The 15,970-nt window shown below is 40.4% G+C and overlaps 2 protein-coding genes across 4 annotated transcripts in view; both read left to right on the top strand.

Annotated features, from left to right (window-relative positions):
• Positions 1-328: 328 nt before the first annotated feature.
• Positions 329-11,830, top strand: LOC128455573 (MORC family CW-type zinc finger protein 3). 3 transcript variants are annotated; one of them, XM_053439243.1, is made up of 18 exons: positions 330-384; positions 2,632-2,704; positions 3,862-3,994; positions 4,282-4,313; positions 4,803-4,953; positions 6,863-6,995; positions 7,370-7,498; positions 7,625-7,744; positions 7,833-7,930; positions 8,062-8,169; positions 8,270-8,398; positions 9,189-9,263; positions 9,391-9,433; positions 9,585-9,686; positions 10,146-10,236; positions 10,319-10,391; positions 10,486-10,619; positions 11,024-11,830. In XM_053439243.1, the coding sequence occupies exons 1-18, from the start codon at positions 346-348 to the stop codon at positions 11,026-11,028; spliced, it is 1,668 nt and encodes a 555-aa protein (XP_053295218.1). In that variant the 5' UTR covers positions 330-345; the 3' UTR covers positions 11,029-11,830. The 3 variants fall into 3 exon arrangements, with proteins under 3 accessions (XP_053295217.1, XP_053295218.1, XP_053295216.1); XM_053439241.1 differs by having other exon boundaries at positions 4,282-4,508; positions 4,797-4,953; XM_053439242.1 differs by lacking the exon at positions 2,632-2,704 and having other exon boundaries at positions 329-384; positions 4,282-4,508; positions 4,797-4,953.
• Positions 11,831-12,861: 1,031 nt separating this feature from the next.
• The window catches only part of chaf1b (chromatin assembly factor 1, subunit B), a 39,332-nt gene continuing 36,223 nt past the window's right edge, over positions 12,862-15,970 (top strand). Inside the window, exon 1 of the mRNA XM_053439238.1 lies at positions 12,862-12,900. The gene's annotated coding sequence lies outside the window, so the exon portion shown is untranslated. The remainder of the gene's footprint in view (positions 12,901-15,970) is intronic.

The raw sequence follows: 15,970 nt of genomic DNA, 5'->3' as shown, positions 1-15,970 counted from the left end.
AAATTAAAAAAAGATGGTCCATACTTTTTAATGATAGGGACGTAGCTAAATGTAAAATATAATAAATACTTTTAAATATATATGTATTGGTCACTTTGACATATATGTCAATGTGCAAAACAAACATCTATCGGTCAAAAAACAAAAAAGATAAGTCAGAATTAATAAATATAATTTAAATAAATATCCATGTATGATAAATGATTAAAAGAAGAATAACTTTAGTTCAGGTTGACAGAGACAGAAGGTAATTCCTTCAAAATAAAGCCGCGTCATTAGGCGTTGACGCTGAAGCCCGGCTGTGCTGTCACCTCCTCCTTCCGCAACCACTGGATATATGAAAACATGGCGGCGCGGACGGATCTCGGGGTTCCGCTGAGCACGGTGAGCGCGATTTATTCCTCTTTCCAGGGTTGTCAGTGATATGAACTTTTACAAACTGATGACCGGCACTAGCATGGTCCTCGCGGTCACGTGTGTTGTAGGTAACACGTTTAAATACCTGTAAATTCACACTCTACTGGAGGCTGGGGTTGCGTGTGTTGACAGCTGATCTAGGAACTAGTTAGGAAAACAGAGTGGACACTTGCTGTCTCCTGTGATTTGCTGTGGAACCTGACGTCTCGAGGTTTATTCTGTAAAATTATGATGATTATTATTTTTGCTCCTGGTTGAAGGTTGTGGTTTTAAACTCTTGTTTATCTGCAGTTGTGTAAGTCTGAGGTCCATCAATTATGTGTCTTACCTCCTCATACTACAGTATATAAGAGATATAGATTTAAGTTTTTGAATCAGTAAATCAAGGAAAGGAACGTGAGGAAACAGGAAGTGTGTGTGTGCAGTGTATTTGAATGCATAAGCAAGACGTAAGTCAATACAATGCACAGATGTCCAATGACTCCATTTCCTGCAGTTTCCTCATTTGACTTCCAAATGATGGAGCAACTTTTGACAATATTCCCTGTTCAACATCACCCAACACATTTACATTGAACACAGAGCTGCCAACTCTCACGCTTCCGCCGTGTGACACACGCTTTTGCATGTTTTCACACGCACTCACGCCACACATCCAATTTCTCACGCCAAAAAAAACCTGGATCTTTTAAGTGAAGCGCATGACTAAATCTATTTTAACTTGTTGACGAGACGAGACGAAAATGTTGGTGGTTGACTAAGTCACGATCATTTTTTAAAACATCATCGTATCAGGCCGTCATGAAGTACCAGGAGCGGGCGAGTGTGTGTGTGTGTGTGTGCCCCAGATAGCGCACCGGCCCCGAGGCTCCGCCCCCCGCCCCGCGCACTCGCTCAGAGACACAAGACCAGAGCTCGTTCACGTGAAGGAGCTGGTCACTGACTCACCGGCTGCTCAGTGGAAACAGTGAAAACACAGAGTTTCTCTGGTCTCAGCTGATCAGAGCTCAGCGTCTTGATCAGAGCAGAAGCTGCAGTTGGTTTCTACCGAGCTGCAGTTTCTGTGTCCGCCTCCAGCCTGACCTGCTCTCACTTTTCGTTTAAATATTTCGCCAACTAAAATATATATTTTTAAGCTATTAGGCTGCATCTATATGTTTTTATTTATTTAAAAATAGGGTACTTCTTATTTCATACATTTTCCACAAATACGGGGAGGACTCAAATAACCCTACAAAGGTCTGTGTTTAATTTATTTCAAAGTAGGCCGACACTTGCCTGTGTATTTTCTTCTCTTCATAAGCGTTTGGTTTTTCCTTTGTTGTAACAGGTAAAAATATCAATCAAATGTCAACAGTTTTCTTTATTGTTGTTCGATAATTTCATAAATGCAACAAACCATAGTTTAGTATAATATAACTTTATATAAAACTTTATTAGCTTTGTTATCAAATATGTTTTGCGGCTCCAGACAAATTTTATTTTGGGGAAGAGGGTCCATTGTGTTGCTTAAAAAGGCTACTGTTTAAGCACTTTATTTGTTGCACTTTTTTGTCTGATGGAAAGTGTGGTGGGAGGCGAACATAAATCATTAACTGCTCTTAAGAATACAATTATTTAAAATATAGGTTAGGTTTCAGTTCAGAATTAGTTGAAAACCATTGTAATCAAAATGTCAATCAACCTACCTTGGTCAAATCTTAAACAAAGGTCTATTAATTAGGCTATATTGTGGTCATTGAGGCACAACAATAGTTTTCTGGTTGAATGTTCAGCTCAAGGCTAGAAGGCCCTACAAGTCATGATCAGAGGAACATGAATCAGAAGAAGTTCAGGTATTGCACATCTTTAGCATACCACCCAAAAATCCACTAGAATGCAGGAAACAACATCTACTTAAACCAACATTTCCTGGGGGTGGACCTTCAGCTATGTCTTTGCGTCACAGAATGTAACCAATGTTGTCCATCTCCAGTCGGCCGCTCCTATCAACGACTTCGGGCCCCAAAGGCCACCAGAATGCAGCGAACAACATGGATACAACGCCAAATTCCAACAATTCCCTGATATTTGAGCCACCAACGTGTGTGGCTTGTGTGCGCGGCAAAATGTTGGTCACCCCCGACAAAATCTCACTCCAAGGTTTTTTGATAAGTTGGCAGCTCTGTGAACATATTATCACATTTTACAGTATAACATTCACTCCACTTGCAGCTTTCTCCCAAGTATCTTCACGCCAACTCCACCAGCCACACCTGGCCATTCAGCGCCATAGCTGAGCTCATAGGTGAGTCACCATTGCAAGGTTGTGTTTTCCTGTGAAGCTCTCTTTAGTTTCACTTTCACTTCATTCTATTAATGCCCCCTGTGGTCTGCAGGCCTTAAGGTTCTTGCCTGGCACATATGCTGATGTTTTGTATTTTTTTGTGATAGGATAAATTTCCGTCAAATTAATAAGAATGTGTAAAATATCGGAAGCTGCAGCCGACAAATGAACTTAACAAAACTCATTCAGAAACTTGAATTGTGTTTAAGGAGAGAGCAAGAGTAGAAAATCACTTTGTTGTTCCAGTTTGACAAGGTTTATCAGCCGCCTTGTATTTAACAACTCCACCCTTTATTTTCTTAAAGAAAGGCTCCAACTAGAAGATCAAAATAGCCTGAGGTGGAGTTATGTTGCAATGACAATAAATGAATCCAATTTTGTTATCCCATAATCACATATTGCAATTTGCTTTTAATAGCTTTACAAGGTGTGACAAGCTCTGCCCTTCACCCTCAACTAGAGTGAGGAAAGTGTAATGGACATTTTGTCCTTTGTGGATGTGAGCAGACGTGTTTGTGGAAGACTGACCAAATTTTGTATCTAACCGGGCAACTTTAGGTTTACGATTATCGCTCAGAGACTTTAACTTTATGGTGTCTCTTTGCAAATGGTTGGGAGCTCACATCCGGGGTTTCAGTCTAGGGTCGTCCACAGAGATGTGAACGCAGGATATTTCCCACCATGATAAGTATTCAGGATGGTAATAAATACCTTTACATACCCAATGGGAGGGAGCTATGGGTTATAAGGACACACCTCTCATTCTTTGCTCATCTGTACATGTCATTCAGGTGACATGTTCTCGGAAATTGCCATCACAAAAGACTACCAAAAATAACTTTCAATAAAAAAGCAATACAGGTCACGTAACATTACAACATTCTTGAGAAAAGATAGTACGATTCATAATGAAACTACAACTGCAGTCCTGGATGTAGAGTCACTACTGAATACATATTTGAATAATGCAAAAGGATTGTTTTGTCTGCGTGTGTGCGTATGTGTGTGCTAATATATTCACGGAGGGATTTGGTTCAGTTTTTTTCCAGTTGTCATCTATTTGTTCTAAAGGAAATGTCTTTTAAATGAAATGCTCCTAACAATGTTCCTTCTCACAGACAATGCCTATGATCCTGATGTCAATGCCAAACAGTTCTGGATTGATAAGACTGTGGTTGATGGACAAGAATGCCTCAGCTTCATGGATAATGGAGACGGACTGAACGATGTAGCTATCCAGAGGATGCTCAGGTACAGACTCAGACAAATAATTGAAACTTAACTTTGATTGTTCATGCAATTTTTCACTTATTTGTAAATGGAGAAATGTCAGATTATATATTTGAAGACTCACTTAAATTTTCATTTCGTATTAGTTGTGTAATGGCTGTTCTTGTTGGTCAAATTACAATGCCTGTATTGTCCTACATGTAATTGACCACTGCCTAGAAGCTGTAACATCAAAGTATGAAAAGTTATATTTTCCATTATGAATGTGATTCATTACTGAAAGAATGTTTGCATTTTTCTCCCTTAAGCTTTGGGTACAGCGATAAGACCGTTGTCAAAGGTAAAGCACCAATAGGTATCTATGGCAATGGGTTCAAGTCTGGATCCATGCGTCTTGGAAAAGACGCCATCGTTTTCTCAAAGTCAAAGACCTCTTCATGCATCGGGATGCTCTCTCAGACCTACCTGGAAGAGATTGAGGCGGAGCAAATAAGTGTGCCCATCATCAGCTTTGCAAACACAAACAAAAACAAGTATATCCTTTATCTAATTCATTAATTTAAACCAAGAACAATGAAATAATATGTCAATATCGTCTCGATTCATTGGCAACATGGTACTAGGGTGAATTGAGTACATGGCAACTGTACAAAACCATAATCTGATTCCTTTTTTTAAGTTGTCTCATAATGGAAAAGGCATCTAAGTCTGTTTATTCATTTATAGGTAAAAAATGTAGTATTTCTCCTCTCAATCATACATCAATCATGCTTCTGTTTCTACCAACCTTTTATTTTAAATCATCCTTAACTGAAGATTTTACTCTCAGTACGAGAGCAGGACAAAGTCAGTCTGCAGCACATCCTGCGCTATTCCATTTTCAAAAAACAGGAGGACCTTCTCAAAGAGCTCCAAGCCATCAATTCCTCCTGGTCCCCGGGAAAAACAGGCACACGGATTATCATCTGGAATCTCCGCAGGTCTGTCTACAATTAGGGTTGCAAAAGGGCGGAAACTTTCCATGGGAATATTGAGCTCGGGAATTTTGGGAATTTTGAAAAAAAAATAAAATACGGAAATTAAGCGCTGAGCAATAAAAACATCATTCAAAACTCTATTTTAAAGATGTATGGAATGCAGCACATGCTGCCTATTGAATTTTAACCCTGCACTCTGCATTCTACCATCACATGCACAGATAATTCCCAGCATCCTGCACACTACAGCAGCTATTTAGGCCTTCTGTAGTGTGCAGGACTAGTCAGGTAAGTTTCGATGATATTACTGGGGGAAATATATTAGCATGCTGATTGAGGATGGTTCATCTGTTCATCTAGCCCAGGGGTGGGCAAACTTTTTGACTCGCGGGCCACAATGGGTTCTAAAATTTTACAGAAAGGCCGGACCAGGATCAGATGGATGGAGTGTTTTTGTGAACTAATATAGATGAAATGGAAAAATCCTTACATGAAATGATTTGGCCTTAAACAAGTAGCAAAGCACTTATTTGCAAGGCAATTTATCAAAACCCGCCTTGGTAGTTGACTCTCGAATCGCAGTTTGTCGGTGAAAAAAATGTTGCTGAGTCTGTAAATTAGCCGCCAACCTCTGAGCCGTAGCCGCCCATTCTTGCGTTTACTGCTTTCTAGCGTAGTTAGCATGCTTCTTAGCAAAGTGACGGCTGATGTTGTACTCCTTGAAAACTGCTACAGTTTCTCGGCATATCAGGCATACAGCCTTCGATTGGACTTCAGTGAAAAAGTATTTTGTTGTCCACTCCGTGTTAAACAGTCGGCACTCATTGTCCACTTTTCGTTTCCTTGATCCGCTCATTTTACAGAAAGGCTCACAGGGCAACGCGAAAAAGCGAAGGGAGATCATGTGCCCTTTCGAGCCCTATACACCACACTCTCGGTCAAATTTAATTTAGCTGACGCTTTTATCCAAAGTAACTTACAATAAGTGCATTCAACACCGAGGGTACAAACCCAGAACAACAAGAAGCAAGAAAGTACAATTTCCTACAAAGTAAAACTACAAAGTGCTATAAGTAAGTGCCATTTAAGTGCTACTAAATTGTTAGTTAACATTTTTTTTTTTTAAACTAACAATTTTAATTTACTTTGTCCATGTCTTCTATTCATTTATCCATCAATTTTTAAATATAAGACGATTCCAATTGCCTACTATTTATATCTCTGGCATTGCTTTAGTGTTTTTTTACAAGATTTTTTCTCATCTTATTCTACATAATAATGCCACGTGCACTGATGTGTGGAGACATTTCACCCCAGCCAATGTAGAAGGAAAGGCTGTGTACATCTACAAATACTGTGCAAAGACTTATGTTAAGAATAACGCAAAGATGCAGAAGCATATAGTCAAGTGCCCAAAGTTTCCTCAGGCCTCAAATCAGTCTATGACAAACAAAACGTTTATATTTATGTCTGTATATTAAAGGTAAATACAGTTAGTATAAATTACCCACAAAATGTCCAGTTTATTCCAGTTTATTCCCGTTAATTCCCATGGAAAGTTTCAAGCTTTGAATATTCCCGGAATTTTGCAACCCTATCTACAATATACATAATTTTGTTAGATGTTTACTTGCTTTGCTTTGTAGAGGATACTCAGATTTGTGTTTGATGCCTGTTATCCTCACGCCTGCATAGGTTTTCTCTGGGTACTCCAGCTTCCTCCTACAGTCCAAAGATATTCAGTTTTGGCTAATTTGAGACGTAATGGCCCTAGGTGTGAATGTGAGTGTTTGTTGGCCCTGTGATAGACCGGTGACCCATTTTGGCTCCTTCTCCCCCCGCAACCCTCAAAGGATAAACGGTATAGATAATGGATGGATTTATGGACATAAATATTCTTCTCCTCTTTAAGGACATCTGTTGGAGAACTAGAATTTGATTTCCAGAAGGACCGGTACGATATTCGAATTCCAGCGGATATCAATGAAACGGGCAGCGACACTCAATTGTCATCATACATCCCTGAGAGTGTTTACTCTCTGCGGGTAAGGAGCAGTAATCTCCTCACACAGTCATTAGAATTATTAAAGGTCATTGTTTTTATGCACCACACCACTTTCCCCACACAAATTACAGGTCAAGTGTTTGTTGAACTGTTGAGAAATGTTAATTTAGACAAAATAATTGACTGACTATATTTGGGTGATTGAAAGTCTGTAAAGGTCATGGTGGCTTCCATTTGAGTTTGGGAAAAAAATTATGTAAACTCAAACTGCACTGGTTGGCAGAGGCATACAACTTTAGGGTGGTAATTCATTTTTTTTATTAAATGCATTTAATTGTGCATAATCCCTGTGATGTACCTCTCAACTTGACTCTGTCCCCTTCCTCTGCTCTTATTGATTAATTTGTTGTGTAGGCATATTGCAGAATTTTGTACCTGAAGCCTCGGATGCAGATCGTCATACGAGGTCAGAAAGTGCAATCTCAGCTCATCGCTAAGACTCTCGCCTCCATCAGAAAGGACCACTACAACCCAACATTCCAGGTATCCTTTCAGTCCTTTTCCTCTTTAGCTTCTGATAGGTGTTGAACATTTATAAATGTTTAGGGACAAATAGTTGCATGCGTGTTTATATCTCTGCTCTTGGGTTTTCCTTCAATGTAATTCCAGCCCAAACGCGTTCCTATCACTTTCGGGTATAACACCAAAAATAAAGAGCAGTATGGCATGATGATGTATCACAAGAATCGCCTCATCAAAGCTTACGAACGCGTGGGCTGTCAAATGAGGGTGAGCCTCTGCAGTGACAACACATTTTCAAAGGATCATAAATGTTATCATCTGCTTTTCGTCTCTCATGAGTCGTTTCACTCTACAGGCCAACAAGCAAGGCGTTGGGGTCATTGGCGTAATAGAGTGCAACTATCTTAATCCCAACCACAACAAACAGAGCTTCGATGAGACAGATCAGTACAGGTAGTTGCATACATTTTCTCTTCAGTTTTGAGCATGTTGGTTTGATATTTATTTCTAGTCATGATCATTGAATTATTCCTCAGTACTGGGCCAGGAATATGGAGGTCTTAGGTGCTTTATGTCTTCTACAGGAAAACTATGACCATCATGGCCACCAAACTGGAGGAGTACTGGAAAGAAATGCAGTACAGCAAGAACAAAGATAATCCAAACAGCACCACACCAGTGGAGGATACCATGTTAGTACACATGCAGTGGCTGCTCAATCTGTATTCAACATGCATTATTGTCTGCTGTTTCCCTACAGACTCTGATACTTTTCTCTGTCTGTGTCCTCAGGAAGCGACCAGATCCGAACTGGGCTCAGTGTGATAACTGTTGTCAGTGGCGAAAACTCCCCGATGGGATTGACTGCGACAAGTTACCAAAGGAATGGTTCTGTCATATGAACCCGGACCCTCAGTTCAGGTAAATTAATAAACCTATTGTGACAATAATTATCTGATGTTATAAAATGAACAAAGATAACTGGAGAATTATACTCATATTCCTATTTATGGATATAGACGTGACCCTGTAGGATTACTTTTACATCTACACCATAGACTGTAGATATACATTCACCGGCCACTTTATTAGGTACACCTTGCTAGTTCGGGGTTGGACCCCCTTTTGCCTTCGTAGCATAGATTCAACAAGGAGTGGCGTTTAAACAATGCTTAATTGGTACTAAGGGGCCCAAGGTGTGCTAAGAAAATATCCTCCACACCATTACACCACCACCACCACCAGCCTGAACCGTTGATACAAGGCAGGATGGATACAAGACAGGATGGATGCATGCTTCATGAGTTCAAAGTCACTTAAATCCCCTTTCTTCCCCATTCTGATGCTCGGTTTGAACTCCAGCAAGTCGTCTTCACCACTTCTAGATGCCTAAATGCATTGACTTGCTGCCATGTGATTGGCTGATTAGCTATTTGTGTTAACAAGCAATTGAACAGGTGTCGTAGGCTTATTCATGAACTGTCCTCCTCCATGTTGCTAGATGAGACCTGAACCAAACTAAAAAGTCAAAGTACACATCAAATACATTTTATCAAACCACTAAAATGTAATTTAACATGCATACATAGGAATGCTCACTAAGTTTTGGGTACATGTGTTTATTAAAAGAAAAACCACTCAACCTAAATATCACTCTTACTTGTTGGATGTTTGCTGATGTTTTCCCTCTCAATCTATTTTGTCCTCCCAGGAGCTGCCAGGTAGAGGAGGAGCCAGAGGACTCTGATGATGAGCAACCTTCGTACCACAAGACCTACAAACAACAGTGAGTCACAAATTTCCATTCGAGCTCTGCCATGACTTCTGCCCAAACATATTAACCAATGTTTAACGTGATAAGAACTGATATGTTACTTGTGGGTACTTACTCTGTGATTATTATTTTTTTAAAGGGAAAAAATGGACAAAAAGCAGCAAGAGATGAATAGAAAAAAGGTAAGGAATGCATCGTCTGTCATAATTTTCTTCTTCCACATGATACCAGTAACACCTCGGCCCGATCTGAAATTAGAAATTGATTTACTGGTGGTATTGATTTGGAAGTTAAAACATCATTAATTGTGCTTTTGGGTATTTGTTCATTTAGGAGGAGGAGAATCGATGGAGACAGGAAGAGCTGCGAGTCGCTAATCTCGCCAGAGAAAACAGGGATCTTCAACGGCAACTGAAACGGCAACAGCGTCAAATGGTGAGTGGTGCGTTAAAAACACACAAAGGGGGCTAATGACTAAATGTGTTTAATTTTGAGTCAGTATAAAGATTTTGGGACAGCTCAGCGGTGCGATAGTTAGCACTGTTAGCCGCAGAGCAAGAAGGATCCCGGTCCGTTCGAGGTGTTTCTGTGTGGAGTTTGCATGTCACCGTGTCTGTGTGGGTTTGCTTCTCCCCACAATCCAAAGACATGTAGAGACTTTAAATTATTTACGAGTGTGAATGGTTGACTCTGTATGTTGGCTATGCAATACACCTGCGACCTGTCTCACCCAGTGTCAGCTGGGATGGAATCCAGCTCCCCTTGGATCGATGCTGGATAGATAGATAGATAGATAGATAGATAAATACTTACGGTCAATACTTGAAGTTGGTTATGATTTAGGAATATAAACAATTACAAATGTAAAAAATTCTTCTTGGTTTTTCTTGATAGACTGTCGAATCACCTTCCACCTCCATTACACCAAAGAGGAGGTCCAATGCTGGTTCAACTCCAGTGAGGCCCTCCACTATTTTACAAGCTGGTAAGAACAATGACTGTTTGTTCGCGGGTGGAAGAGGTTTCTTTAGATCGAAATATTAAAATATACTTGTTTCTTTCTATAGATTGCAGCCCCTCATGTAGCGATGGTCTTCCATTTATTTCCAATGTGGTCTCTCTGTCAAAATCCCGTCCGAGGTATGATTTTATATATTTAATATTAAATGCATAATATAATATGAAATTCACTTTGTTTAAGAAGAATATTAACAGTGCGTTCTTTACACTGCAGGAAAAAAAGAGAACGGTCTGTTAGTCCTCCAACAACGACCAAAAGATATCTAGCAAATGACTTCGAGAGGAGCATCTGCGATACGCCGACATCTGTGGATGTGAGCGCACCCTGCTCCCCTTCAGAGCCTGTTGGTGAGGAGTGGGAAGATGATACTGATGAGGACATCTCTCTTGACACCTTCAGCGGTGCCATGTGTTGCTCCTCTTTTTTGTACCTTGAGTTATTTGCATTCTTTAGTTTTTTTCAAGTTGTGCTTCTGTAGCATGTTAGAAATACCAACAAAACACCCTCTCATTCACATTAAATCTCGCTGTAAGATCTCCTGCTGTTTTTTCATGTGTGCTCATTGACACATTATCCTCAGTTTTTTTCAGGGGGGCTGGCAGGAGAAACTCAGACTTTTGCGTTCTCACATACAGCCCCTCCGGCAAAAGCCTGTGTCTGAAAGCAGCTTTACAAAGTCTATTGTGGCAAAACACAGCAGAACAAGTGATCTAAGTTTCCCTCTTTTTTTGTATCCATCTCTCTCTCACAGCTTGATCGACCATCGGCAGAACATCGGCCGCCTTCTCATCACCTCGATTCCTGCTCTGTCCCTTGACCAAGTGAATTTTGAGTGCAATGTAATCGATGAGATCCTCGAACAGTTTCTGTCTGAGAGAGATTCTGTCAGAGAAGGGGAACAAGGGAATTAACCAAATCCTGACATACACTATGCCTTTTAATATTCCATACAGATGTCTTGGAAATTAGATTGTATTTATTTGAATGTATGACTTATAAACCAATTTTATATTGATGCACAGTAAATGCAACATGCTATAAATTGCTTTACATTATATATTTTTTTTAAGTAACTTTCAGTCTGTCAGCCACCATTGAAACTCTGTTCAGATCCACCACTTTACACTGCTATTCATTTTTATGACTGTTGTTGACGCGAATGAGGTTTAACTCTGTAAAGCAGCATTAGATACCTTGAAAAGTGCTATTTTAATTGCAGTTCTTCCTCTTCTTATTCTTCTTCATCTTCATCTTGACCTTTTCCTTCTTCTTCACCTACTTCTTCTTTAGCCACTTCCTCTTCTTCTTTACCTATGTCTACCACTGCACTTTCTGTTTCCTCTTTTTGTCCCACTTCCTTTTCAGCTTCCTTCTTAATTTTGTATCCATTGTAGCCATAGAGTGATCGTTTTAAAGCTTTTCCAAACAAAATGCAAAAAGTCCTGTTTAGGTTGTTTTGATTAGAGCCTGAATTTTATTTCTTAAATGTTTCTCTTTGATTTGTACTGAATCAAGTTTTGTTTTTATTCTGCCAAATAAACTTTGTTTGCTTTCTTTACTCTGTGATACATTATCATCCTTTTAAACATGTCCTAATACAATAGATGTGGCAATGACACTGAGCCTTTCCGTGTGTTTTGGACTGATACAAACTGTAGTTCAACTGCCAGAGGTATCATGAACATCAATCTTGAGTGTGTTGCGATTGCTCATCTAATAGGCGAGCCACAAGAGAAAACTATTCTACTGTTGAGAGATCTTTCTTTAAGGCAGCGATTACTACATCGATATACTGAAAGGAGAACATAAATAATAATATTAATAATAACAATACATTTTAAAGCTAGGGACTAACAAAAAGTTAAACAAAATATATCAACATTTTTATTTAGTTTTAAACTTGTACTTTTATTATTTACATCAGGGATAACCAATTCATTATCAATGTACAAAGTGAGTACAACAATTTACAAAAAAGAAAAGACTGAATACTAAAGCATATATTCTAATGCTAGGGATCAATAAAGAAAATAAAATATTTAATATGTATAGGAATTTTATTTAGAATTTAGTTTGACTACTCATTACATAGATTTCAACAACATCAAAGTACAAAAATAAAGATTAAACGTTTTAATAGTAAAGGCTAACAAAAAATCAAGTGAAATATATGAAAATTTAAAATTTTGTTTTAAACTTGTACTTTTTTATCATTTACGAGAGGGATTACAAAAAGTAAGTACAAAACTTCAAATATAATAAGAAAAATTAAGATTTTATTTTAATGGTAGGGGTTAACTAAAGTAAAATGTCAAATATTCATAAAATATATTTTGGTCTTTTTATTACTAATGACAGTGATTACAAAATCAATTTACAAAATGAGTAAAAAATAATTACTTTGTAGAAAAATGTAATAAAGAAAGAATGAAATAAATGTTAAAGGGAAACTAAAAGTCAAATCTAATTAATTTGAAACATTTTGGACGGAGCAGTATATTATTCAACGTCACCGCTAAGCACCCCCTCTTCCGCGTGGTCGTCCAATCAACGCCACGCGGTCCACCGGAAGTTTTGAACCAACCGTACGCGGGAAATCAGTGACTCTTCAGCTGGAAAACGGAGCAGGTAAAACGACTGAAGATTTACCCGAGATAACTTCGGTTTAAATGATGAACACACAGCAATCGTGTGTATTCGTAGCAAACACACACTTCAGCTAACGGCTAACGCACGTTCACATGTTATGCACCGTGCGTCACGTTAGTCACGTACCGTCCAACATACTCAATCCCGCTAAGTTCCATGCTAACCGGGTTAGCTCCTTGTAGCATTCGTCTCCAGTGGCTGTGTAGCTAGTTCTTTACATCGACACATTATCACCTTCTGTCCGTGTTACAGCGTCTGTATCTGACAACATGTTACATAAACAACCGACTGTTGCTGCTGCAGAGTCATTATCGGTGGATTTACAACAGCGTGAAGCAGCAAATTGACGTGTTTGTGTGTTTTACCCCGTGAGGTCGGTGTCTGGATCTGTCGACAACACGGCTATTATGTGGGACATCAACAAAGGTCTGCACGTCTTCATAGAAACTGTGTGTTCTGTATTTTTTCATTTGTTAAGTACTGAAGTGAGCATGCTGCATAACTTCCTTTAGAGTGTGAGGCTAAAGCTTATGTAACAGCCCCCCGCTTACCCAAACACGACACAGAGTTTCTCAACTGATGTCACACGGCTCTTTATTGATCACATCATCGTGGCGCCGTAAGTGCACCATAAAACTGCAATGAGATCAAGTACACAATCTTTTAATCAATAAAATCATACATAAACATTAAAATACATTTAACAAACAAATCACCACGTGAGGAAAGTCTGATGCGGTTAACGTGATATAGCGACTCCCATTCCGTGCTACCTGCAGCTGAGTTAATAGGACCAGCTTCTTACCTCGTTCCGCTGGCGAGGGGTGTTAAACTATAGTTTTTTGTTCCGTAAGGTTTTAGAAAATGCCGCACAGCCGGCGACCGGTCTTTGTTACTGCTCCTCTCTATATGCCGGGCTGTACGGCAGGTGTTTTATTGCAGTGGTCCGGAAGAGAGGGATCTGGTGCGTCAGTTAAAATGGTCCGCTCCTTAAACTGCAGGTATTCATGCGAGGGGAGTCGCTATGTGTAAAACTAAATAAGCCCAACCCAAAATAACAGAATAAAACAGTAAGCCTTAAGTGGCATGCGTAGCAGTCAGTTACACTCCCACCAAATCCTGATATAAACAATTCACCAACTGTACTATACAGGATTTCTAGGCCATATCTAATTGCCCTTTAAATGTATATCTCTAGGGGTGTTCTGCACGTGATATGTTTAATGTGCAGCCTGCTTATACTATTTGCCCTCGAGGAGGAGCACCAGTTTCTGGACGGGTCTCTCGATCACTGGGGGTTGGATGAAAGACCTTGCTTTTTCTTTGCTCTTTTGCACTCCTGTTTGAACCTTGATCTGACGAACGAGACGGTCGCTGTCTGTCCAGATGAGGATTAGATGAGCCTATGATGCTCCAGCCGAGCTCGGTTCTCTGTGCAAAGGGTTCATTGTCTCTGCCTATGACGGCTTCGAGTGGGGCTAGTGCTAACGGAGAATCATAACCGATTAGCAGTCCTACTTTACAATTTTGAAGCGGGGGCAACATATCTGCTAGATGTCTGAGGTGAGGCCACGTTTTTGCCGTTTCTCTTGTTGGGATATACGACTTGTCCACCGGAATAAAGCTACGAGTGTAGGCTTGCTTTACATGGATATATTTATCAGAATTAAGACCTCGCACTCGTAGACCGCGGATACTCGTACTTGCCAGGATGGTGTCGACAGCTGTCATTGTGCTAAGTTTCAGCTTCACTGGTTGAGAGTCCACATCCAGGTCTTGAAGCAAGTCTTCTAGAATGAATGTTGAATCACTCTGTGTATCGAGTAATGCATAGGTTAGAACTTCTCTTTGTGGCTCTTTTACTGACGAAACCAGGACTGGAACTATGCTTGAGGTAGCAAGGGCACGTTGAGTTGATGCGTAGGACATGACTTTGAGAGCCTGATCACTCGGGCCATCGTCTGTTAGGGCAGAGACGTTTTTTGTCGCGTCCCCTGGTCCTTTCATCCACTCCTCATGCAGGCGAGTGGGATGCCTACGACCACAGATATTACATGCATGTCGCCCTTTACAGTCTTTGTTGACATGTCCCTTCCTTAAGCAACCAAAACAGAGGCTGTTTTCGTGGATGAAAGCCTTTTTGTCTTCCATGGGATTTGCGGCAAAAGAAGGGCACCTGACAATGCCATGCGTTTCATCCTTGCAGACCACACATGGGGGTCTTCCCCTATAATTGGTCGTTTCAGGAGCATTTTGGGTGGCCTCCTTTAATTGGGCAGTTGTATTGAGGGATCTGGCTCCCTTCTCGACTGTGGGTTTAAAGTTCATCCAATGTGGGGAGGTGATAGGGTTGCAAGATATCCGGGCCTCTTTGTTCAGGAATGCTGTGAAACTTTTGAAATCGGGGTAATCCCCAGATTTATACAGGTTATCGTCGACGATTCGGCCCCACTTTCGTACGATCCATTCAGGTAGTTTTTGAAGTAGCTTGTGGTTTTCTTCGCAATCGTTCAGGATAGTCAGACCTTTAACGTGTGGGATTGCCTCTGCGCAGCCTTGGAGAAAGTCCGTAAAATCTCTCAGTGCTAAAGGATCATTCGCGCTGATTTTGGGCCATCTGGCAAGCTTGTCTCTGAAGGCCTTCTGAACGAGGAATGGGTTTCCGTATCTCTCATGTAGGACTTTCCAGGCGCCTGTATATGCGTCCTCCGAGTTCCTGTAGAAGAACCCTTCCACCGCTTTGCGGGCTTCTCCGGCGAGGTAGATCTTTAGATAAAACATCTTCTCGCTTGCTGAAAGAGGTTTCTGATCGACAAGGGTTGTAAAAGACATCTTCCAATCAGTGAACTTCATAGGATCGCCATTAAACGTTGCTGGCTCGGGTACAGGCAAGCGATTTATGCTGAGTGCGCTTGCTATTGCTTGGGCCAGAGAGACGGTATCTTCAGATGTAGTTGCTCTCAGAGGTGCTTGTTGAGGTTGAAATGATGACTCATTTGGATTCAGCCGAGCTTCGTATTCGGTCTCCTGGTGAGCAGTGGCCGAATCA

This window comes from Pleuronectes platessa, chromosome 14 (assembly GCF_947347685.1).
Source record: "Pleuronectes platessa chromosome 14, fPlePla1.1, whole genome shotgun sequence".
In the NCBI taxonomy this organism is placed as follows: Eukaryota; Metazoa; Chordata; class Actinopteri; order Pleuronectiformes; family Pleuronectidae; genus Pleuronectes; species Pleuronectes platessa.
The sequence above is the reverse complement of the archived record's forward strand: the minus strand, read 5'-3'. Positions and strand labels throughout refer to the sequence as shown.